At 38.4% G+C, this 22,603-nt stretch overlaps 2 protein-coding genes across 2 annotated transcripts in view; both read left to right on the plus strand.

Moving 5' to 3' along the window:
• Positions 1 to 3,348: 3,348 nt before the first annotated feature.
• Positions 3,349 to 8,779, plus strand: LOC309719530 (uncharacterized protein; the record flags this gene model as incomplete). The annotated part of the gene is made up of 9 exons (XM_082555689.1): positions 3,349 to 3,420; positions 5,782 to 5,832; positions 5,911 to 6,060; positions 6,190 to 6,310; positions 6,443 to 6,646; positions 6,880 to 6,963; positions 7,625 to 7,766; positions 8,258 to 8,420; positions 8,545 to 8,779. The coding sequence occupies exons 2-9, from the start codon at positions 5,825 to 5,827 to the stop codon at positions 8,777 to 8,779; spliced, it is 1,107 nt and encodes a 368-aa protein (XP_082411815.1). The 5' UTR covers positions 3,349 to 3,420; positions 5,782 to 5,824.
• Positions 8,780 to 9,684: 905 nt separating this feature from the next.
• Positions 9,685 to 22,603, plus strand: part of cspg4ba (chondroitin sulfate proteoglycan 4ba) — a 28,231-nt gene continuing 15,312 nt past the window's right edge. The window contains exons 1-4 of the mRNA XM_082554782.1: positions 9,685 to 10,499; positions 14,049 to 14,212; positions 17,926 to 21,495; positions 21,774 to 22,247. Of these exons, the coding sequence (XP_082410908.1) occupies positions 10,409 to 10,499; positions 14,049 to 14,212; positions 17,926 to 21,495; positions 21,774 to 22,247 (4,299 nt within the window). The 5' untranslated portion in view covers positions 9,685 to 10,408. The remainder of the gene's footprint in view (positions 10,500 to 14,048; positions 14,213 to 17,925; positions 21,496 to 21,773; positions 22,248 to 22,603) is intronic.

Genomic DNA, 22,603 nt, shown 5'->3' on the forward strand with positions numbered 1-22,603 from the left:
GTGAGTGACCTGAGGGATGAGGCCACTCAGATCATGAATCAGACCATAGCTCAGATTGGTGGGTGGGTGGGGTGGAGGTGTGGGACTTGATTCACCTGAGGTATGAAATCTCTACACATCATATTCACTGTCTGGCCTTTGACGAGATAAACTGATCACGTTCTTGTGTTTGCAAAAAAACTACACGAAAAAACACCTAAAGAAATAAAAGCTGTTGTGAGAAACTCCTGCCAAATATCAATGTCCTATAGTTTCAGCTGGTTTGGGAATATCAGATGACCTCAGGAGCTGGCTTGATTAATCCCTTGTTGGAGGGAGTTAAGTAATGCCAGTACTGTGCCAAGCAAGCTAAAAGGGCAATTAAAAAACAAAAAGCACCTTTTGAGAAAGACTTTGCCTTCTTCAAAATAATAATAATAATAATTGCTGGATCTGAACCACCAGAGGCAGCAAGACTGTTTTCAGATTGTGTGAATGGAGGTAAGTTTTGGGCTAGTAGAGCGTAGCTCACAAAGATGGCTTCATCTGAAGTGTAATCTGAAAAAAAAAAAACTTTCCAGGTTACATAGTATATTCCTGGTAGATATGAATAAAACTGTAACATATCAAATTTCTTGCCTCAAGGTGCATTGTAAGGTAAGGTAGACCCTACAATAATAGATACAGAGAAAAACCCAACAATCAAATGACCCCCTATGAGCAAGCACTTTGGCGACAGTGGGAAGGAAAAACTCCCTTTCAACAGGAAGAAACCTCCAGCAGAACCAGGCTCAGCGAGGAGGGGCCATCTGCTGCGACATGCTGTGGACAAGAGCCAGAAATTAACAACAAGTGTGACTTAATGCAGAGAGGTCTATTAATGTTGAGTGAGAAAGGTGACTGAAAAGGAACTACTTGATGCAGCGTGGAAATCCCCCACCAATCTACACCTATTGCAGCATAACTAAGGGAGGATTCAGGGTCACCTGATCCAGCTCTAACTATATGCTTTAGCAAAAAGGAACGTTTTAAGCCTAATCTTAAAAGTAGAGTCTCTAGAGTGTCTGTCTCCTGAATCCAAACTGGAAGGTGGTTCCATAGAAGAGGGGCCTGAATTCTAAAGCAGTTGTGGTAATGGACTATATATAGTTCTACTATCATGAGCATTTTCCAGAATAATAATTGTAAATCCTATTTTAGTTCAAATAGATCCCCCCGGGTTCCTGTATTTGGCTACCTGGTATGTCATTCTACTAATAATAAAAGACCAATAATTTTAATGGACTTAATGACAAAACAAAAGCTAATGTATTCAGCTTACACCCACACAGAATCAGGAATGAATGTCAGGTGTTAATATGTTTATATCACTCTACATGACATAATTCAATTGATGATAGTGTTAAACTGTAAGTGACAAATGCTGTGAATAGTTACCACAGCATTCAGAATGGGCTGACTGTGCGCTCAGTGCAGCTGAATGGCTCTCATTCACTAAGTGGCTTCATTTCCACTGCAGCTTTACAAAAAGCACCTGGGACTCCCCACATTGTGGCAGACGGAGGAAGAACCACACACCAACTCAAGGCTTGAGGCTCCGCTCTGTGTGGCCAACTATAACAATAACCCTCAGGTTGGACAGTAGCTCTGCTTTCCTTGAATTGGCAGTGCTGAAGCGAAGGTTTTCCATGGTCAGGGCCAGCAAAACCCCTTAATTTATAGAGAATGTCTCTGATACTAGATGGACATTAATACAACACAGAGGTGTAATAAATAGTTGCATTTGTAGGGATAATTTACTACAAACATATTACATTAGCACCGAACATTTCTGACAAAGCACTTTTATACAAGTACTCCCCCCCACGTCTAATTACTTCCTCTCTAACGGATCAGAGAGTAAGGCAGGGTTCAGTGTTTTGCCCGGTACTTTGGCTAGAATATCCCTGATTTGTGTAGTCCTTAAAGCTTTAAACCACTAATGATGATACTTCCTTTTATCTTTCTATCTTAACTCACTATCGTCTTCTAGCTTCAGTCTCTGAACAGATTTGACTGAAAATTTTTTGTTGCAAGTGACATAATTCTACCCCCCTCTAGTGGCCATACACTGCCAGTGCTCATATTTTATGTACTGATAAATTACTTATGGACAGTGGCCGATTAATGTAGGAAAGTTACCACAAATACCTCTGATCTTTATTATGAGTTATTGTATGGTTATTAAATGGCACCTGCAAGATAATTATACTTCTGCTCTCACTACTTTATTTTGGGATTTAGTATTTTGTCCAACAAACAAAGGACACATTTAGGATCATTAAAAGCTGTATCAGTTTTGAAGAAAGACCACAGATTTTTTTTTTCTAATTGTCAAATATATTCATTCAATTTAATTTCAATTTTATTTTATTTATAAAGTATACATATACTCTTCATAGTAAACATTTGCCAGTCGTTTACGTGAATCAGCATTGATTCACACAGAAATGAAGAATGAAAGTTGATGAATGAATAAAAAACTGGATAAATTAGCCAAACATTACCAAACCAAAGCCAGCTCCAGCAGTTTGGAATGGTTGGAGCTGCAGATGGAAGAAAATACATTAAAATTTGAAATGAAACACCCTTAATGAATTTCCAACAGCCTTTTAGGGAGGAACCAACCATTTAAAAGTGGCTGTTCTCACACCCCAAACAGCACTGGAAATGAATACATTTCAATGTTATGATGTGTGATGTGAAAAAACAACAACATTTTAGTGACCTAAAGTAAAAATTAAAAAATAGACCTTCGGAAAAAATATAACTGAAATCATTTTGAGAACTTAAGAAACTAACTAAAATAAAGTAAATTAAAATAAAGATGGCGTATCCTCAGTTTTGATATTTGTTCATTTGGAAAAATTTGTTTTCACAAACTGCAAGATTAGGGTTTTATTGATATTTCAAGTGAGGCTTTGGGTGTCTAAACGCCTGTGAGCCAACTGCTTTCTAAAATTCTGCTTAAACTGTAATATCTATGCTCATTTATCTTGCCTCTGGTATTTGTTAGAAATAAAATAATAAGTAATAAAGACTAAAACTAAGTAAAGAAACAAAAAGTCAAAATAAGATTAAAATAATGGTAGGAACATGCAAAAACTATAATGCCTTTTGTTTTTTATATTAAAATAATTTAATTGTTGTCTGAAGATAATATTGATCCATTTGGGCAGGAGATGGGGACCTTTTTTATTTTTATTTAATGCCTAAGTCTTTAATCTTGTCAAACTGAATGACGCACTGGCAGACAGACAGAGCTGACCGCTCAGTGAAAATGACGAATCTGCGGATGCAACATCTGGAGCACGGAGAGTGGAATCTGTAAATAAATCTAACCACCAAAAACCAGTTAACGTGGAACACCCTGCGTGAAAACGGGGCACAAACGTGGGGCAGGTCTGTAAATGTAAATATGAATTGTAACACTTTTCCCATTTCCATAATCTGCTGATATGATATGATTGGGCTGTTAAACCTACAGGGGAACTACGAACATTATGGTGCTGTACTATCGAGTTGTCTTGCATGAAGACCACAGATAAGCGCCATAAATCAAACTCATGTCAGGTCTAATGGGTCGAAGTGCGTTTAAGGTTCGCTTACATTACCCTTTCTAAAATCTGTTGCCGTGTTGCGAGCCTTTTGAATTGTCGTGAATTGATTTACACTTCGGGTAAGCTGGGACAAGAAATGGAATTTCAACTTTTGCATTGAAGTTGTTTGTTTTTCTTCTGTGGTTCTCGTTTACTTGACCTGCATGAAACAACACAGTATGAACGTTGACATGTGCTTCAGTCATCCGCAGTGACATTATTAAGTGCAGGTGGGTTCTCTTCACTGCTCTTCTTCTTTTTTTATATATATATAGAGATATATATATATTTAGTTTTTGTTTGCATTTGTCCTCCACCTCTACTCATTCGCCCAACGAGGTCGTGACAGAGAAGACAAACGTACTTTGGCAACAAAACGTCCAACGGTAGGAGAACTGCGAAAATACGTGACAGAAAACTTATATTAAATTCCATACCAGAACTATTTGATATACAGATCGCGTTTATCAGTTTATTATCAAGAGTTATTAAGTGCTCATATGATTTTTAAAATTATTCTCGAGTGAAAGCGCCTTTCTGAATGCTGGTACGTCCTATAAAACCCCACTAGAGAGTGCTGTGGTACAATTTTAAGGACAATCATCACTAAGCTATTCCAATTCTTTATGAAAGCTATTCATAAGTAAATGGTTTTGTGTTTGTGAATTATGTAAAAAGCCATGTACTAATGTTCTGAAAGTCCTAAGCCATTAAATACAAATATACACATCAGCCAACTTTAATAAGTGCCTTCAAATTTGCCTTCAAATGGACCAAGCAGCCAAGAACGTCCAAGCACAGATATAATCTTTAAATTATGTTTTTTTTTATTATATCCCAGAAAAGATAAGAGGTTATTTCAAAAATACACAATAATAGAAATAAGCTATTTTAAGAACTATGTAGGCCTATAAAAGAGGTAAACTAAACAGACTTCTACTCAAAAAATATCATAACTCAACAAACTGACCTATTTAGTAACTGAATAAACCTTCTTTTAGCATCAGATTTTGTTTTGGGGTATTTCGGTGGGCCTATGTGAAATGTAGCTTCAGTTTCCTGTTCTTAACTTATGTGGTCTGCTGCTGCTGTAGCTCATCTGCTTCAAGTTTCAACCTGCTGTGCTCTTCTGCATACCTTGGCTATAATGAGTGGCTATTTGAATTACTGTTGTCTTCCTATCAACTCAAAGCAGTCTGTCCATTCTTCTTTGACCTCTGACATCAAGTAGACATTTTCACCCAGAGAAACTCAAGACTTTCAGTCTGCCTTGAAGCATTCCAAGGGTGTATAGTATACCCAGAACATGGTTGAGACACATCTCTCGGCTGGCCTGGGAACAACTCAGCGTTTCTCCGGATAAGCTGAAGAAGGTGGCTGGGGAGGGGGAAGTTTGTGCTCTCTGCTTAGGCTACTGTCCCCACAACTTGACCCTGACTAAGCAGAAGAGGATGGATGGACGAACAGATGGAAAAATATTCTCTGCAAACTCCAGAGAAACCCGAGAGATTGTTGTGTGGAAAAATCCCAGTAAATCCCAGTGAGTCCCCGGAGTTTTTGAACTTCTCAGACCAGTCCTTCTGGCACCAATAACCAAGCCGCATTCAAAGTCACTTAAATCACTTTTCTTCTTCATTCTGATGCCCAGTTTTAATGTTGTGGCTCACTTCATGAGCCACAACATTAATTAAAACCCTGTGAAAGATGTAGTGAAAAATGTCATCATCATCATCACATCACGATGCAGTTTTCTGGTGTCAAAATTTTGGTCCTGTCATTTATGTGGATTTTTCTTTGAATGTCCACTCCACTCATCATGCACTCAAGCCTTTTTGCCTCTGATGCTTAGTTTGATCCTTTGTGCACAGAAGGAGGGTGAATGAAGCATCAAATAACTCGTTTTTATGTGCATGTGAAATGAGACTAAAGCAGAAAGCCTGGGTTAACAGAAAAAGACCTAATATTGTTAATAATTACGGCTTAAGTAAAACATTATTAAATTAAGTAGTTACAACTAAAAGTCTTTACAAAATGAGCTTTAATATGACACACTTCTGAAAACTGCAATCGTAACTTTGTGCCATCATTTCTCTGAAAACAATTTATACTGTTTTCTATTACTTATGTTTTGTTACTTATAATTTATATTTTTTTATGTTTGCAGGTAGGAAAGATAAAGCCATAAAGAATGTAAGATCCTAAGTATAATGCAAAAGTTAAGTATATCCTCTTGAAGATCACAAACTAAGTGTACTTTTAATGAATCTTAACATAATATATGTTGCTTTTAAAGGTCTGATATAAAATATTACATGTCACTGTCTGTGACTGTGGGTGTCATGTTGGTGGGCCTGCTCTACTCCATCTGTTTAGCCTGTCAGTGGATTTATGGTTGGCCTGACAAGCCTGGGTATAAGAAGTACATAGAAGCTCTTAATCCAAGGTAACTTTTAAAATAATTTACACATGTTCCTTTATTGTCTTTTGTTTTGTTTGATGTTTTTGTTTTATTGGCCCACTCATTGAGCAGTATGTTTGTAATTTTCATTTACGCTTTTGGCCTCTTCATCAGGCGAATATATCGTCTGACCCTCACTACACTGGATCTTCTCAAATACCTGCAGTATTGGAAAGTTTACTTTCAGCTGAAGTCATGGTATAACGATGAGAGGAATCTAAAGTATTATGAAAAGGTAGGTTAAGGATAACTCACTGAGAAAATCTACCTGTTTTCTTGATTATTATTTACAATCAATGACGTTATCAGTTGAGTTAGTGCTGAAGAACGTGTGAATAATCAGTTTGTTTGTGTGGACGCTTGACAGGGCATCACGTTTGGCCGCAGAGGCAACAAGCTGGACTTATACCACCCTCCAAATGTAAGGAAGCTGCCATCACCGGCGGTAGTATTTGTCTACGGAGGTGCATGGGGCACAGGAGAAAGGTCCACTTACTGTTTACTGGGGAGTCGGATGGCTGAAGAACTGAAAGCAACTGTAATTTGTCCTGATTACTGCACATATCCAAAGGTGAGAGATTTTAAACAACACACAGTAATCACAAGGATGTTATGAGTCATAACATCCTTGAATCACAACTTATGAATGATAATATTTTATCGCATATGTGTGTTAGTTGATAAAATACATATTGAATTTAAATTAGGTAAACCAAAAATGTAAATTTACAGGACAAAGATCAACTTTCATTTTAAATAATAAAGTTGTTTCTAAACTGACTCTTGGTTGACTGTGATTGTCAGGGGAATGTTTTAGGGATGGTCCAAGATATCACTGACTGCTTGATTTGGGCCCACCAGAATGGAGAGAAATTCAACTTTGACAAAGTAAGACAGCTTAGTATTATTTAACCTCCTAGGACCTGGCGTCCACATATGTGGACATCACATTTTGGGTTATTTAGACCAAAATACTTAATTTTGCTCTACAAGCGCCTGATATCCACTTACGAGGACATTATACTGCTACTGTTCTATCAAGATTTTAAATGAATATCCTCATATGCGGCTCTTATTTTTCTTAAAAACAAAAATAAGGTAAAAAAAAAAAATCTGGTAATTCTTTGTTTTTACATTCATTGGGCCCCAATATGCCCAAATATCAAAGAAAAATTAAAAATGCATGTCGTGGAAGAGTTCGGGTCTTAGGAGGTTAAGGATTCTTTATAAAAATTAATAATGAACCAGTTACCTCTGTGCTAGGCACAGAGCTAGGCATGCAAGGACTCCTGATATTCTGATATTTACCAACTTCCTCACTGCCCAGGGAAAACTCTAAAACACTGCTGCTCAGCTGTGTCGGTCTAGAATTAAAGCAGTGCTAAGTTTTGAGCCCCTGTATACAGACTAATCATGCTTGTACTTTATCTTCGTCAGAGCCTTTTTAAAAATAAAATCATTGTGTATCTGTGCATTAACTTAATCTTCAGTAGGTAAAAATGTATAATCACGTACAGCATGCTGTTCTGTGTTGTATTTTTTTTTATAGGACAACATTGTATTAATTGGGCATTCAGCAGGTGCACATTTGTGTACACTCACCACACTGTTTCTTGTTGATACAAGAGAGGAGCTTTCCATAGAGCCAGGCAAGCAGCAGGAAGTCTTGCTCTCGATAAGAGGAATTATTGGTAAGAAATGAAGTTCATCATTTAATATTAGTATTTGTTTTCCATAATGGTCTTCCCCTACAGTGATTCAATATATACACATTTCAATATTGTGATGTTTGTCTCACTCTTTGTATATTACCAGATTGTATTATAGTCTACCTGAGCACTCAAAGACTTTGTGTAACTTGCCTCATTCAAGCACTCCCACAAACATTATTTTTCTATGTCTAAGTGCTTTTTTATCTAATATTCACACTGTGATGAACGCATCAGAGATATTTGTGCAGACTGAGCCAACCAGGGATCAAACCACCAACTATCTGATTAGCAGATGACCTGTTCTGTCTCCTAAGCTACAGACACATTTACTCATATTACTATTTTATTATAAGTACTTCATATTTTCACTTTTAAAAAATATGAAAATTAACAACTTAATCAAAAAATGACCTTTTTCTTTCCTGTTATTCTTAATAAGGTAGACTAATTGTTTTATATCCACCGGACAGGTCTGAGCGGCGTCTACAACATCGTGGACCATTATGAGCATGAACAGAAACGAGGAGTTGAACGAGTGTCCCCCATGCACAAAGCGATGAATGGTGTGGAAAACCTTCCATACTACTCACCAACACACTTACTAAAGAAGCTCAGCCAGGACAAAGTCAACAGGTAAGTGGAAAAGGATAAAAAAATGGGTTTAACACCAGTTCTGAAATCTAATACATCAATTCTTTATTGGAAACACAAACACACTACAGACATTTATTTACTACAGTCCTTTTTATTCTGACAGATTGCCTCCATTCGCTTTGCTCCATGGGACCAATGACATTATGGTTCCTGCTGAATCTACCATAAGATTCTCTGAGCTTCTCACTTTGCGCTCTGTTAAGATGTCATTGAATGTTCTTCATGGAGTCGCCCACACTGAGACTGCTGTTGATCTCATGGTGTTAAACAGACGCCTCTACCGTCCAATCTACAGATACATCAAAGAAGAGTTTAGAAAATTTCTGGGTACCTGCTGACTGCATGTGATTAGAAAAGTATTCACACAGCTCCAGTATGTGCTGAATTGTACTGTACTGTAAATTAAAATCAACCATTTAATTATGAGTTTGACTTGATTCTCTGAAGCTCTGATTTTATAAAACTAATATGATATTTTTAACAGTACTTTAATTATTTTGGAGAGATGCTCTTTATAGTGCTGTCAAATAAGTAATCACAAAGTGAAATCAATTATAGAACAGTAGGGTTTATTAGGAAGCTACACACAATATTCAAATCCAGTTACAAAATACCTATTATTGAATTAAATATTACATTCAAATGTTATCTTGTGTTAACATGTCATTACTTATTATTATTGCTTCACTTGCAACCAAAAACATCATAAATGTTTTAAGATCTTCAATGCAGACTAAAAAACCCAAACTTGATTGCCTTAAAATGTAAAAGTTCTAAATCTTATTTACAAAGATTGAATGCTAGATGTATATTATGTGTGTATTTACATGTAAGGACAGTAACAAGCACTTGTTACATTCATGCTTAACAGCCTTACAAACATTTGAATCTCACTGAGTAAAAACCGGGAAAGAAAACACAGAGATGATGTGTGCTAAACTGCACATTTTACAACAGTCAAAGTTTTTTTTTTCTATGGACTCATGCTTGGAATACCAAATAGCCATAATTTCCCTCAATAGTTTATGATGTTTAAGTGTGTCTGCCTAGTGTTATGTTAAGCTGAGTCTTGTGAGCTAGTCAAACAAAGAAATGATTTAGAGTAGCTGTTCCCAAATACTGTGCCATAAGGGAAGTCCAGGTGTTCTCTGGGATTCTTCTGTCAACCAAATATTATTATACATGGGGAAAAAAGTAATAACTGGCATTTAAACACACTATATTAGTACACCAGATTCCCTGACATATAACCAGGAGGTAAAACTGATCACCTCCTCCTGTCTGTAAACACGCGCACAAGTAAAACACCTGAAAACTGTCAACAGAAAACACTTGGCCATATTAAGCCAATTTTCTTTAGATATTAAAACAGTTGTGCCTTGAAACTTTTAGCCCTTTAAGGTGGCTTGGGCACAAATGTTTAAAACAAACAAACAAACTGATTCCAAGCGCTTTGCAAATGCTTTCCCCCTTTTGGCAATGGTCATTTAATTCTTTAGTTCTCTTATCAGCAGCATTTTCCCCAATAATTAGTTTAAATTAGGCTTTGGTTAAAATAGATTCCCAGATATTGGGTTAAACGTGACTGCATTTTAATAACGGCGAATGACTCTAATTCAGCTTCACTGTGTGCTCACCAAATGTCTGTTTACATTTTCAATCTTTGTTTCCACTTGCCGCCGTTTGCTTGAATAACCCTGCAGCGTTTACCCTCGCTCCTGGCTTTTATTTTGAAATTCCCCGTGCACGCACGCGCACGAGGCGGAGTTTGGCGAGGGCCAGTTGGAGCTTCAGTTCGGGATCTCCTGCTGACTGTCCGGGCAGTGCACACATTCTCTGACTGGTCGGACGACCAGCTTCTAGTCGCTTTATGTCGCGTTAGCGAAGCGCGAAGAAGTGAAAACCAGTCTGTAAATATGTGACTCCACTGCCGGCTAAACATTAGCGTTTCTACCGAGACGAGGAAGATGGACTCTGTTGGGAAAAACACCCAGAAGAAGAAGTTGTGGCTCTGTGGTCTGCTTTGGTGGTCGCTTCTTGTCCATTTGGCGTCAGGAGGTAACAACTGCAACTTCTCTGACTTTATCAAATGAAAACGACAGCGATACATTTATTTAATGATGCGTTCAGTGGCAGGGTGTTTTAATCTTTCCCTTGTTAAATTTGAAGAGTTGTTTCGCTGTTTTTAGTTTGTAGTCTCTGGCTGTGATTAACAGTTTATAAATACCTCGTACTTGTGCGTGCAGTTCACCATATTTGTTGGCGGTGATAAACTACAGCACTAATGCTTATTATCACTTAACAATAGTTTGTTGACGGATTTCGGTACATAATATTGCGTTACTCTGCATCACAGGTCCTAAAATGTTGACCTGAGTTTAACAGGATTAAACACGATGTGATAGAGGGTAGGCTGCAGGGTCTTTTGGCTGCAGTGTCACGATTACTCCCAGCAACAATAGCAGCTCGTTTAGTCTTTAAACAGCACAACCCTGTGATTACTTTTATATTAACTCAGCTGAAAACATCAGTATACCTCTCATTTAAGTAACCCCCACCCATTCTTATAATCTGTTTCTGTATGGACGCCCACAGTAGTCTGATATGATCAGAGACAGCAGCAGAAATAGGACTGTGATGCCCACTGCAGTGGAAGAACTATCAGACTGTGACAGTAGCACACTCAATTAAATTCAAAGAAATGGACAGTTGTTGCTGCCTTAGGAGACCTAAAGGGAGGGAGATGTGATTTTCAGTTTAGCTGTACATTATTTGCATTCATGTGAGCATTCCTTAGCCCATTTGAATAATTTGATCCCAGACATGTGTCATCTAAATTCAGAGTTCATCCAGGCTTTGGCCTCAGGAATTATTTCAGAGTGACTCTCACTTACTATATCCTTCTTTGCACATGACTACTGTATAGATATTTGCCTTACTTCAGTGGATTTCTGGATGTTTTCTTTTTTTTTTTTCATCTCTACTGTCTTTGCATTATGAAACAAGCAAGGGCAACAGAGAGTCCACAAAAAACCCAAACAGGCACTTCAGTCAAGTTGCATTTCTGATTTGTTGTATAAACTGAGCACACAGGCAGTGACAAGCACTGCTGTCGCCCCTAAAATTAACTGTTAGGTGTTCTCTGGCTTTGTTGTTGAAAAAGCAGTTTGTGAAATCTCTTAGAAAATGTCCTTAATGCACAGAAACTAACCCTGCTGAAATCTAGATTATAGAGCAACATTCAAAACATGGGAATTGTTTTCTGGTTAGTCTGCAGTGCTCTTTAATTAACATTCCCTCAAAAATTCAAACTTTTGGTCATGTCAGAATGCTTGTTTACTTCTTTTTGGGGGGGGGGGGGGCATCATTCTTCATCTGATCCAGAATCCACTTCCTCACAAGCAAACTGGGAGATGCAGCGATGGGGAGGTTCTGACCCTTTTGTTTTAACCAAACATGACTTTCAGTCATATGACTTAAACGTCATCTTGATGACGCTAAAATACAATTGAGCATGCATGTCCATCCTTGTGAATTTAAGAGAAAAATGTTCGTGCATTCCTCTTGAACAGTTTTGGGAAGTGCTTATTCCTTGTTATGTACACAGAACCATGAAGATGAATGGCACGGGACAAATAAATAGAGATAAGTAAGGCTGGATGCCTTTGTGGATATCAGTTTTTGTTTACTTCCAGCTACATTTAACAGTTCCATCTAAACAGGGTTTCAAACTTAGGTTGGTTACTGGTCAGTTAATTTCATTTCAGCTTTGGAATTTGTTCGTGCTTTGGAATTTGTAGGTGTTTTGGATTTTGTATGTGTTTTGGAGTTTGCATGTGTTTTGGAGTTTTGTACGTGTTTTGGAGTTTGTACATGCTTTGGAATTTCTGCGTGCTTTGGAATTTGTAAGTGTTTTGGAGTTTGTACGTGCTATTTGGAACTTGTACGTGCTTTGTCTCTAGGGGCCACCGTAGTTCTGGCTTCACAATAGGGACAATCATTTTAGTTTCTTTTGAGCTATTAAATAATAAGTAAGTATATCGTGGTTGTTTGTTTTGGTTAAACGAAAAAGTGTTTTTTTAATTACTAGACATTATATTAACCAGATGATTTAGCTCATGGTTGACAAAATAGCATTAGTTGACACTTAAAGTCTGGACTTTTGTTTGCGGGGAGTAAATAAGAGTTGGCTGTTAACATGTGAAGCAAGCCAAAATTGTATAAATTTAGGTTAACAAAATAAGAATGTGTATGATTTTAAATATATCTATGTATAGAATTTCTAAATGAAGCAACAGCACGTATGGCCTAGATGTGTTAAAGCTCCATCTCAGTTATACAAACTAAGTTTTATTTTGTTTTCCTTTCTCTAGTTGTTTATATTTTAAATTCATTCTCATTGATTATTGTATCTTAATGTGCCTCAAGGGCTTATTAACATGCTTAACTGATCGAATTGCTTAAAAAGAAAATATTGCACGGTCCACACAGAGTGGATCAGTTTAAGCAAACTGCACATTAGTGCATTAACCCTTTTAGGAGGCGGAGTAATGCATGAGCAGACATTAACTTTATCTAGCTTCCCCCACTGAGCACTTTTAGCTCATTAGCAGCAGGGGGGAGGGGGGGGGGGAAATCAAATGTAGAATGGGCACATTTCTTCAGTTTGTTAACCATTCAATATGCTGGGGACTCTGGAGCTCATTAAAAACTGAACTGGTGGTGCCCGGGCATGGAGGCTCAGACAAAAACGCTTCAGAGCATGTTAGCCCAGATTACAGGGTGATGTGAAATGGCAGGGAGGTGATGTAGAAGAAACAGCTGGGTCCGTCCGCCACGCTGTTTCTGGAACATGGGGCCACAGACAATGTGGGGACGTCAGAGCCTTTCATGTTCAGGTTGAAGGTTCCTGTCAGGGCAGGGCATGCCCGAACATGACGGACTTCCTGCAAGCCTCCTCCACATCCACTGCCTCAGTTGGTACACTGCTGTTATGGCATTAAAGTCAACATATGTAACTGCTATACATTTAAGAGAAACCATGAACAACTTTCTCCTACAGCTACTAACGAGAGATAAACCTGCAGTTCTGCAGGCTTGAGTTTAGTTTCGTCTTAAAGGTGGTTATTATTCTATAGGTAAAGCTTTAAAGCTACAATAATTGTATTCTTGTTGTAATTGAATGCATGGAGCCTTTTAAGTGTAACTAGCCCACCGCGAAGGCTAAACTCAGTAGATCCAGAGAATCTGACAAGTCTTTGAAATCAGGTGAGGTATAATTTGTGCGCAGCGTGTGGTGTAAAGCTCTGTGTGTGCCCTTCCCACTTATACACAGTCTGCTCACTTGTAAAGAACAGCTTTGATGATAATTATGCTGGCTTTTATATCTAAATGTCACATGTCGACTATATTGAGACCACAATGCTTGACTTGACTTGCTCTGTTTGTTGTAGTCACTGCTACTCTACTTCCTGTCCCAGTTCTCTCTTGTACTCGTCTCAGTTTAAATAATTGTGAGTTAGCCTGAAAAAAGACACCAAAATTGAGGACATGTACTCTTCCTCTAAGTCTCTAGGTTTTTTTTTCCAATCCCTTTTCCTCTCGCAGCTTCCTTCTATGGTGACGGCTTTGTACAGCTCAAGGCGAGACAGTCGTCCGACCGTAACGTGCTCCGCATTCGCTTCAGAACCTCGAGCACAAATGGCCTGCTGTTTCTCGCCGCTGGACAGACCCACTACTTTTTACTAGAGCTCCACACAGGTCGCCTGCAGGTGGGTACATCCATGGCTCCAGGACATGAGCATATGTGTTCAGGCATATAATTTCACACGTTCACGCACGCGCACACACACACACACACACACACACACACACACACACACACACACACACACACACACACACACACACACAGTATGCTATATGCACAACATCCAGTTTTTACTTTTTGTGTCTGACTACATGTATGTGCATTTTGGACAAACAAACATTCGTCACCATTAGCTGTGGCTCTGTCTCTGTTGACAGTGTCAGTCTCTGAACACGTTGACACAAGCTGACAAGCCTGTGTGGTGTGAGCTGAGTCTTAATGCCATACCAGTCACTTCTTGTCACAGTGAACACAACGAGATGATGAAAGATTTTTGAGATCATGGACAGATTAGTCACTCAAACCACATGATTGAGAGGCTGGATGACAGTGAAACACACGTCTGTTACAATTGTGGATGCTCATATTAAACATGGCCAAAGTAATGAGGCCAATATATGTGCAAGTAATCTCTGTGAGCCAAAAGTTCAGACTTCAGACTCCTTTAAATTCCCCATTTCAGACAGTTTTATTCCCTCTTCTTATAGCTCTTCATGATATACCCCCAAAAAATCTACTTCCAACTGCTTCCATGTAACAAAGGACCAAAGGCACCAAAGCCCAATATGTAATAAATATGGATTATTTTAAACCATCAATCATGCAGACCTATAGTAGAGTCCAAGAATAAAACATGAAATATCACAAAATTGTTTGTCATTGCAACTATTGAATGAGTTAGTCATCCCATCTCTAAGTAGTGTATTGTTCTTTACCTGATGTTCTACAGTATAATAACTAATGTAATGTAATATAGAAGGTATGCACAGTTAAATGACCTAAACATTGTTGTTCAAATATTGTCATCAGTCTAATCTTAAACTTATATATCTACACTCCAGTGGCTTTTGTTCTGTTCAATCATGAGCTGTCCTCTTAAACTCAGCCTACAAAGCTCAGTCTGTTCAAAATTAAACGCTTTTATAAATAAATTTGTGTAAACTGTGAATGAAAGTCAAATGTATTCAAACATGTATCATACAGATTTTTTTTCACTGATCTGTTATTGTAATAATGATTATTTCACAAAGTTTATTGGTTCCTGTTTATCTGGGTTCTGAATTTCATACTAGAATGAGCCTTAATTAATGGAGTGGAAAACAATGAAATATCATGTTTCAGCAACAGTTTTATATTAAAAGGAAGCTGTATGTGGTTAAATATAGCATTCACTGCCACCTTTTGAGATTTATTTTGTATTTATCAAAATGTAGGTGTACAGTAGGTTTACACAGGAATTTAGTAATTAAAGATAAGCTTGTGCCACAAGCATTAAAGTCCTGTAACAGAAGCTTTGCATGGAGAATTTAAAGGTAAATCAAAATGTCCATTGAAGATAGCTTCTAAAGCATAGGTGTCAAACTCTGGCCCGCGGGCCAAATTTGGCCCGCAGTCTAATTACATTTGGCCCGCGAAGCCATACCAAATTACTATTAGAGCTGGCCTACTGGTATTATACAGCTAATATATATATTGTTTAGTATTAAACTTTGCTTGTTCCATATTCAGTTTTTCAGCTAAACTTGTTTGAGTCCATAAGAAAAGATTCATTCTTATATCTGGAGGAAGAATTTTTTTTCAATAAATATTAATGTTAGCCTGCGACTTTGTTTCATTTTGAATTTTGGCCCACTGTGTATTTGAGTTTGACACCCCTGTTCTAAAGCATCTTGTAAGCAGCCCTGCCAGGCTAAATCAGCACACAGAATGCACAGATATACTGCCAGAAGACTTTTTTGTAAGTAGACACATTCATAGGAAACATAGGAAGTCATCAGATATGCATTAGAGCTTTTCTGCTTCAGACTAGAGAAATCCCTGTGACTAAGCATCTATTTGTGTTAGACTTTCGCTGCTGGGAATGAATCACACTGACAACTGTGTTGCAGAGTTGTACCTTAGTAAGCACGAGGAGTGAACTCCGTGTTCATAAACTGGCACTGGTTACCATTTTAGGGTTTTGTTTTGTTTTATTTCTTCCGTCACAAAAGTTTTCCTCTGGCTTGGGGTCTCATTTCGTGTGAGTCAGGCATGAGCGTCGCTTCCCGGAAACCAGTCCATGAATAGTGGCGACTGAACAGCAAGCCTTGACAAGCACATCATCTAAATGGTGCATTAGTTTGAGAAGGTGATGTGATTCTCTGAGGACATAGCTGAAGGCAAAAAGATAATAGTGCTCTTCCTGCTTTAAACGACAGACAAAGCTCACTGTTATAATCACAGGTGACATCATGGAAAATAAGCAATTTAAATCTTGCTTCTCCTTCGGGGTTCTCTACTTTTGCTTGTACAATGAAAATATTTCAAGAATTATTATTTTACATGTGTACCACTGTATAAACAATTTTAGATTGTATTAAAATTATATTTTCTGTATGATCATACCAAATAACATGTACTTGAGCACAAAAGTGGTTTTGCATTACTGGATAAAAATTAAGGAGTCACTAAAATTATCAAAGTTCATCCATGAATGTCTGTTTAATTTATGTTAAACTCCTGATGGTGTTCAATTTACCAAAGTATTCTGGATATCACTAAATATATCAAGATCCTTGTTTTAAGAACCAACAATGTTGGTTCTGTTCTGTCAATCTGTTGTTGGGTCATTAAAGTTAAGACTTTATATGCTGTAAGTGTTTGTGTCACAGTGATGTCAAACTGTGTTAAACTAAACAAACATAAAATAAAGTCCTTAGAGAAAAGTTGATAGGTCTTCACAGTCGCTGAAGTCCGTAGTGTCAACCTTCGGGGACCATAAACCAAATTTTCATGGCAGTGCATTCAGTATTTCCTGAGGTAATCGGTCTGGAGCCACATGCTGGACCTGCATACTACTACTAGCATTCCTAGCAATGAGTCATATTTAATGTGGGATATATTTTTTTTAAAGGGTATTGGAAAAAGTGAAAAGTTAGAAAAAGTATTTTATACCCATCCAACTTTTTTTTTTTGCATATTTGTCACACTTAGATGTTTGATGTCATCTAATATTAGATAAAGATAGCCTGAGTAAATGCATAATGCTGTCTTTAATTAATGGTTTTATTTAAAAAGCTATCCAAGCCATATGTGATAAAGTAATCGCCCCCTAAACCTAATAACTGGTTGTGCCACCCTTGCCAGCAAAAAGTACAATCAAGCATTTGCAGTAACTGGCAATGAGTCACATCATTCTGGGGGAATTTTTGCCCACTCTTCTTTGCCGAATTGTGTTAATTCAGCCACATTGAAGAGGGGTTTTTTTTTATTTAGTTTTGTTTTCTTTAGCTATTTCTGAGGTAATATGCTTCCAATCATTGTCCTGCTATATTATGCAATTATTTTTTAACATAGGCCCATGTAAGTTTGAATATTTTTTCCCCTTAAATTATCAAGATTTTCATTTAAAAACTGCATTCTATTTATCTAATAGAAAATACTGTTTGATCAGGAACATTAAAGTATAGCAAATATTTAAAAAAGAAATCAGGGTGGGAGCAAATACTTTTTTATTGTTATGTAATAATAAGCCTAAATTTACTTAATTTCCTCCTTAAGTTGCTCTGTGCATTTGCATAATATTTCGTAAAATGTCATATTTTGTAATCCAGTTGTTTTTGTTCTTTCTCCCAGCTGAAATTGGATCTTGGATCGGGGGAGCAGATGTTAGAATCAGACCGGGGAACCCATCTCAACGATCTGGCCTGGCACCATGTGGAAGTCCATCATGTGCAGCTCAACATCACTCTTACTGTTGACTCAAACTCTCACAGCAGTGTAAAGGTGCCAGGTCCCCATTACAGTCTCAACACAGATGGTCTCTATGTTGGAGGCTCAGGGGGCTTGGATAGACCTTACCTGCCCAGAGACCCAGTTTGCTTCCGAGGCTGCATGGATGATGTACTTTTCAATGAACGTGACTTGCTGTCATCACTGAGACCATATACTGGATACAAGAATGTTCATGAAGTGTCTTTAGGCTGCAGTCCCCAGTTCTTTGCCACTGAAGAGGACCCTATCAGTTTCTTCAGCTCGAGGGCTTACATTTCTCTTCCAACCTGGATTACTGAGCAGGAGGCTGCATTTGAGTGTGTTATGCACACTTCAGCTAAAGAGGGAATTATCCTGTACAATGCAGCCAGAGAGGAGAAGTTTGTGGCTCTGGAGATTCAGGACGGTTTGCTTGTGGCTGTTGTTGGAACAGGTGAAACCAAAACTGAGCTTCGTTCACTCACGCTCATCAATGACAGAAAATGGCATTCCATCAAGTTATATTTCAGTTCCAAAAGCCTTGAACTAACTATTGATGGAGAGATGGTGAAATCTGGCATTATCCCTCACCCAAAAGCGCTCCAGCTTAAAGGTTATCTTTTTGTTGGAGGCATCGATGATGGCACAAGATCTGAAGTCAAAAAGATGGGGCTTGTCTCTATATCTGGAAAGCGTGCCAGGGGAGGTTCCTTCAAAGGATGTCTAAAGAACATTGCAGTTAACAGAGTTAAGATGGGTCTCTCTAATGCTGTAGTCACCAAAGATATATCAGTTGGTTGTGAGCCAGAGAAAGAATCAGATCCACCAACTGCTTTGAATCCAACAAATACTCCAGGATCTCTTTTTCACTTGATAACACCAACACCATCGATTGATATGTCCACACTTGCATGGGGCTTGGACAGAAGGTATGGTTTCAATTTTGTGCAGCTTAAGAACCTTATAGTCCAAGAGGGTGGTCGAGCATCTCTTGAAGCCAAACACATCAAGGTTCTCTTGGACTTTAGAAAACTTGGCATTCGACAGTCTCAAATTATGTTTCGGATAGAGGAGCAACCACTTCGAGGTCAGATAAGGCTTGATGTCGATCAGGACCAAGAGGAGAATACTTTCAGCATGTTGGACCTTTGGCATGAGCGAGTAATGTACATCCACGGAGGCTCAGAGGAACCGGATGATTTCTTCATGTTTTCAATTTTTTCTAGTAGTCGAAAGCAAGTTCCTGATTATTTAAAGGGCACCAAACTGTACCGCTACAATATTTCAGTGACATCCACTAATGATGCACCTGAGTTGAGTCTACCTCAAGGAAATCTCTTTGTTCTGCTGGAGAACTCAAAGAAACGCCTCACCACTGATGTTTTGATGGCAACAGACATTGACAGCAATTACACAGACCTTTTCTTTTCTGTACTTGGGAACTTGAATGCTGATGCAGGATACTTGGAAGTTGAAAGCAACCCAGGCAAGGCAGTGACCTCATTTTCATATATAGACTTAGACGAACTGAGGGTATACTACGTTCACACAGGGGTTCGAAATTCAAGGATAGTTCTGAGAGTTAGTGATGGGGAAAAGGTCAGCAACACTGTAGTTTTACGAATTATGGCTGTAGCACTCGAGTATAAGATTGCTAACAACACAGGCCTTGATATCATTCAAGGAGAAACTGCTATTATTGGCTCAAAGCAGCTGGCTCTGCAAACAAATGCTGTGAACCAGGTTGTAGACATTCGATACGATGTCATTGAACCACCTCAGTATGGAGAACTCCAGAGACTTCACTCAAGTGGTGAATGGAGGCATACTGATTCATTTTCACAAAGGCTTTTAGAAAAGGAGCGCTTGAGATATGTTAGTACTTTCCAAGACATCCAGACATCTAATCCCACTGATTACTTCAAGTGTAAAGTTAATGTGGCTGCAAGGGAAACCACTGAAATCTTGTTCCCAATCACTGTGAAGTGGGTAAAGTACCACCTGGTGAGAAACACTATGATAGATTTGGATAAAGTGAGGAAAGTGACACTAAACTCAGAGTGTCTTTTTGCCACAACTGAAGGTGTGACTCTCTCAGAGGATGACCTATATTTTCGGGTTCTCACTACACCAAAGAAAGGGAAATTACTTCTCAACACCATAGTCTTAAAGAAGAACTCCACCTTTAGCCAAAGAGATGTAACAGATCTAAAAGTGCATTACGAGCTAGTTGACAGACCTTACCAAGATACAACTGACAGATTCAAATTTCATCTGGTTTCTAAACATGCTCAGTCACAGAACTATGATTTTCAGTTTTCTATTAAGGCTGATGTTAACAGCGTGTTTATTAGAAATGCAGGACTCTCACTTCAGGAGGGAGAAAGTAAGCTTATCACCAAAGATGAGCTCTTTGCAGAGACTCTGAGCACGAAGGATATGTTTTATACAGTTATAAACAGCCCAAAACATGGAAAGCTAGTCCGTATAAGTCAGTCAAATTCCAATGCTAGCTATGACAACATCTTAACCTTTAGTAATAAAGATATTTTAGAGGAACGTATAATATATGTCCATGATGACAGTGAAACGACTCAAGATGAATTCACTTTCATAGCCTCCACCACCCAAGGATTCAAACCTTTTATTGCAGAAGATGAACCTGGCTTCAAGGAAAGTGTTTTTAACATATCCATTCAGCTGCTAAATGACCAAAAACCAGTACGTGTAATTGATAAAGTTTTCCACGTAGTAAGGGATGGACAGAAGTTACTCACTACAGAAGATCTGCAATATCAAGATGCCGACTCTGACTTTGATGACGGTCAATTGGTTTACACTCGACGTGGTATCCCAATGGGAGACCTCGTGCTGGTAAATGACACCACTTATCGGCTGTTCCAGTTTCGACAGAAGGATTTGGAAGAAAAGCGGGTGCTGTTCATTCACAAAGGTGTGAGCTCTGGCAGATTTGTACTTTTTGTCTCCGATGGAAAACATTTTGTGTCAGGCCTTTTACACATCAGTGCACATGACCCTTTCTTGAAAGTCGACAATAACACCGGCCTGCTGGTCCAGAAAGGTCATTCAGTGGTCTTTTCCACCAGCAATTATAGTGTAATGTCAAATCTGGACATCCGAGATGACAAGGAGGTTATCTTCAAGTTAGACGATGGTCCAAAGCATGGAAGTCTTTACCGCAATGAAACAACCGTTGTGACATTCACACAAGCTGACTTAAAAGCAGGGCTGATCCGCTATCGGCACAATGACAGCAAATATCTGACAGACTATTTCAACATAACGGTGAAAGCTAAAAGTCTTCAGCTCACAAGCAGGGTCAATGTGAAGGTTTACCTGGAAAGTCATCAGAGACCTCCCATTGTACAGCATCATGATACTTTATTGGTGGAAGAGGGAAAACCAGCAAAGATTGATGAAACTAAACTAGAGGTGAGTATTTTCATTTAAAGAACTTTAATTTCTTTGAAGCATTCAATTAAAGTTTTTTTTTGATAAATGAGTGAAATAAGTACCGTAATCTGAATTGAAGGAAATATTACATCAACTGCTTGTATGCTGCTGAAAGGCTTAAAACAAATCTTTGACCAGTTTTTGTTTTTATGTTTTACTATTTTGCCAGTTTTTGTTGAGAATCACACGACAACTAAACCTCAGTGACACAAGAGACATTTCAAATTTAAGGACCAAATGTTTTCTGATTCTTGCAGGTCACCCACGAGGACAACCTGCCATCTGAGATTGTGTTCACCGTAAAGGTAGCCCCATCTTATGGCTTTCTCAGGCGTTTTGTTGAAGCGGAAGAGCGCTACATCGGAACCAAACAGTCCCCTGTCAACACATTTACCCAAAATGACATCAACAGCGGGAACATTCAGTATGTGCAGGTGGAGCCAAACAAAGTCAACGACACCTTCATCCTTGATGCCACCAACGGGGTCACTGATGTCACTAACATTAAAATGTTTGTAGACATCATCCCCCTGCTCATCCCACTTCAAGTCTCCAATATCACACTGAACGAAGGTGCGGCCAAAGCACTGACGCAGGATGTGCTCAAAGTCACCAATCGACACTTTTCGGGAATCAACTTCTTTTATAATTTGACTCAGCCCCCGCAGCATGGTCACATCGAGCACTCACGACATCCTGGTGTGGCCATAACCACTTTCACCAGGAGGCAGGTGAGATATTCTGACAAACTCTCTTACAGTTACCACAGAAAATAGCATTAGACTGGCAGTTGGGTGGGTATAAAACTGCTTTGATTTAGTGTCGCAGTGACATTTATTTTATTTTTTTTGTTTGGTTTTTTTTGTTTGCATCAAGTGTTTAGAATTTAGAGGATGCATCCATCAATTACTCATTAATTGACTGGACTAATTATTTTAAGTAACCTTCGTAACCTTCGATTTGGTTCTCATTAAATGCTTTAAAGAAAAATCTTTCCCACCCTATCCCAATAGGAATATCATCATTTTCCTAGTTTTTTTTTTTAATCTTGTCATTATGCCCTTAAGTATTTTCTGAGAGGTTTCAC

Source organism: Aulonocara stuartgranti (assembly GCF_965226115.1).
Source record: "Aulonocara stuartgranti genome assembly, chromosome: 12".
NCBI classification, from domain to species: Eukaryota; Metazoa; Chordata; class Actinopteri; order Cichliformes; family Cichlidae; genus Aulonocara; species Aulonocara stuartgranti.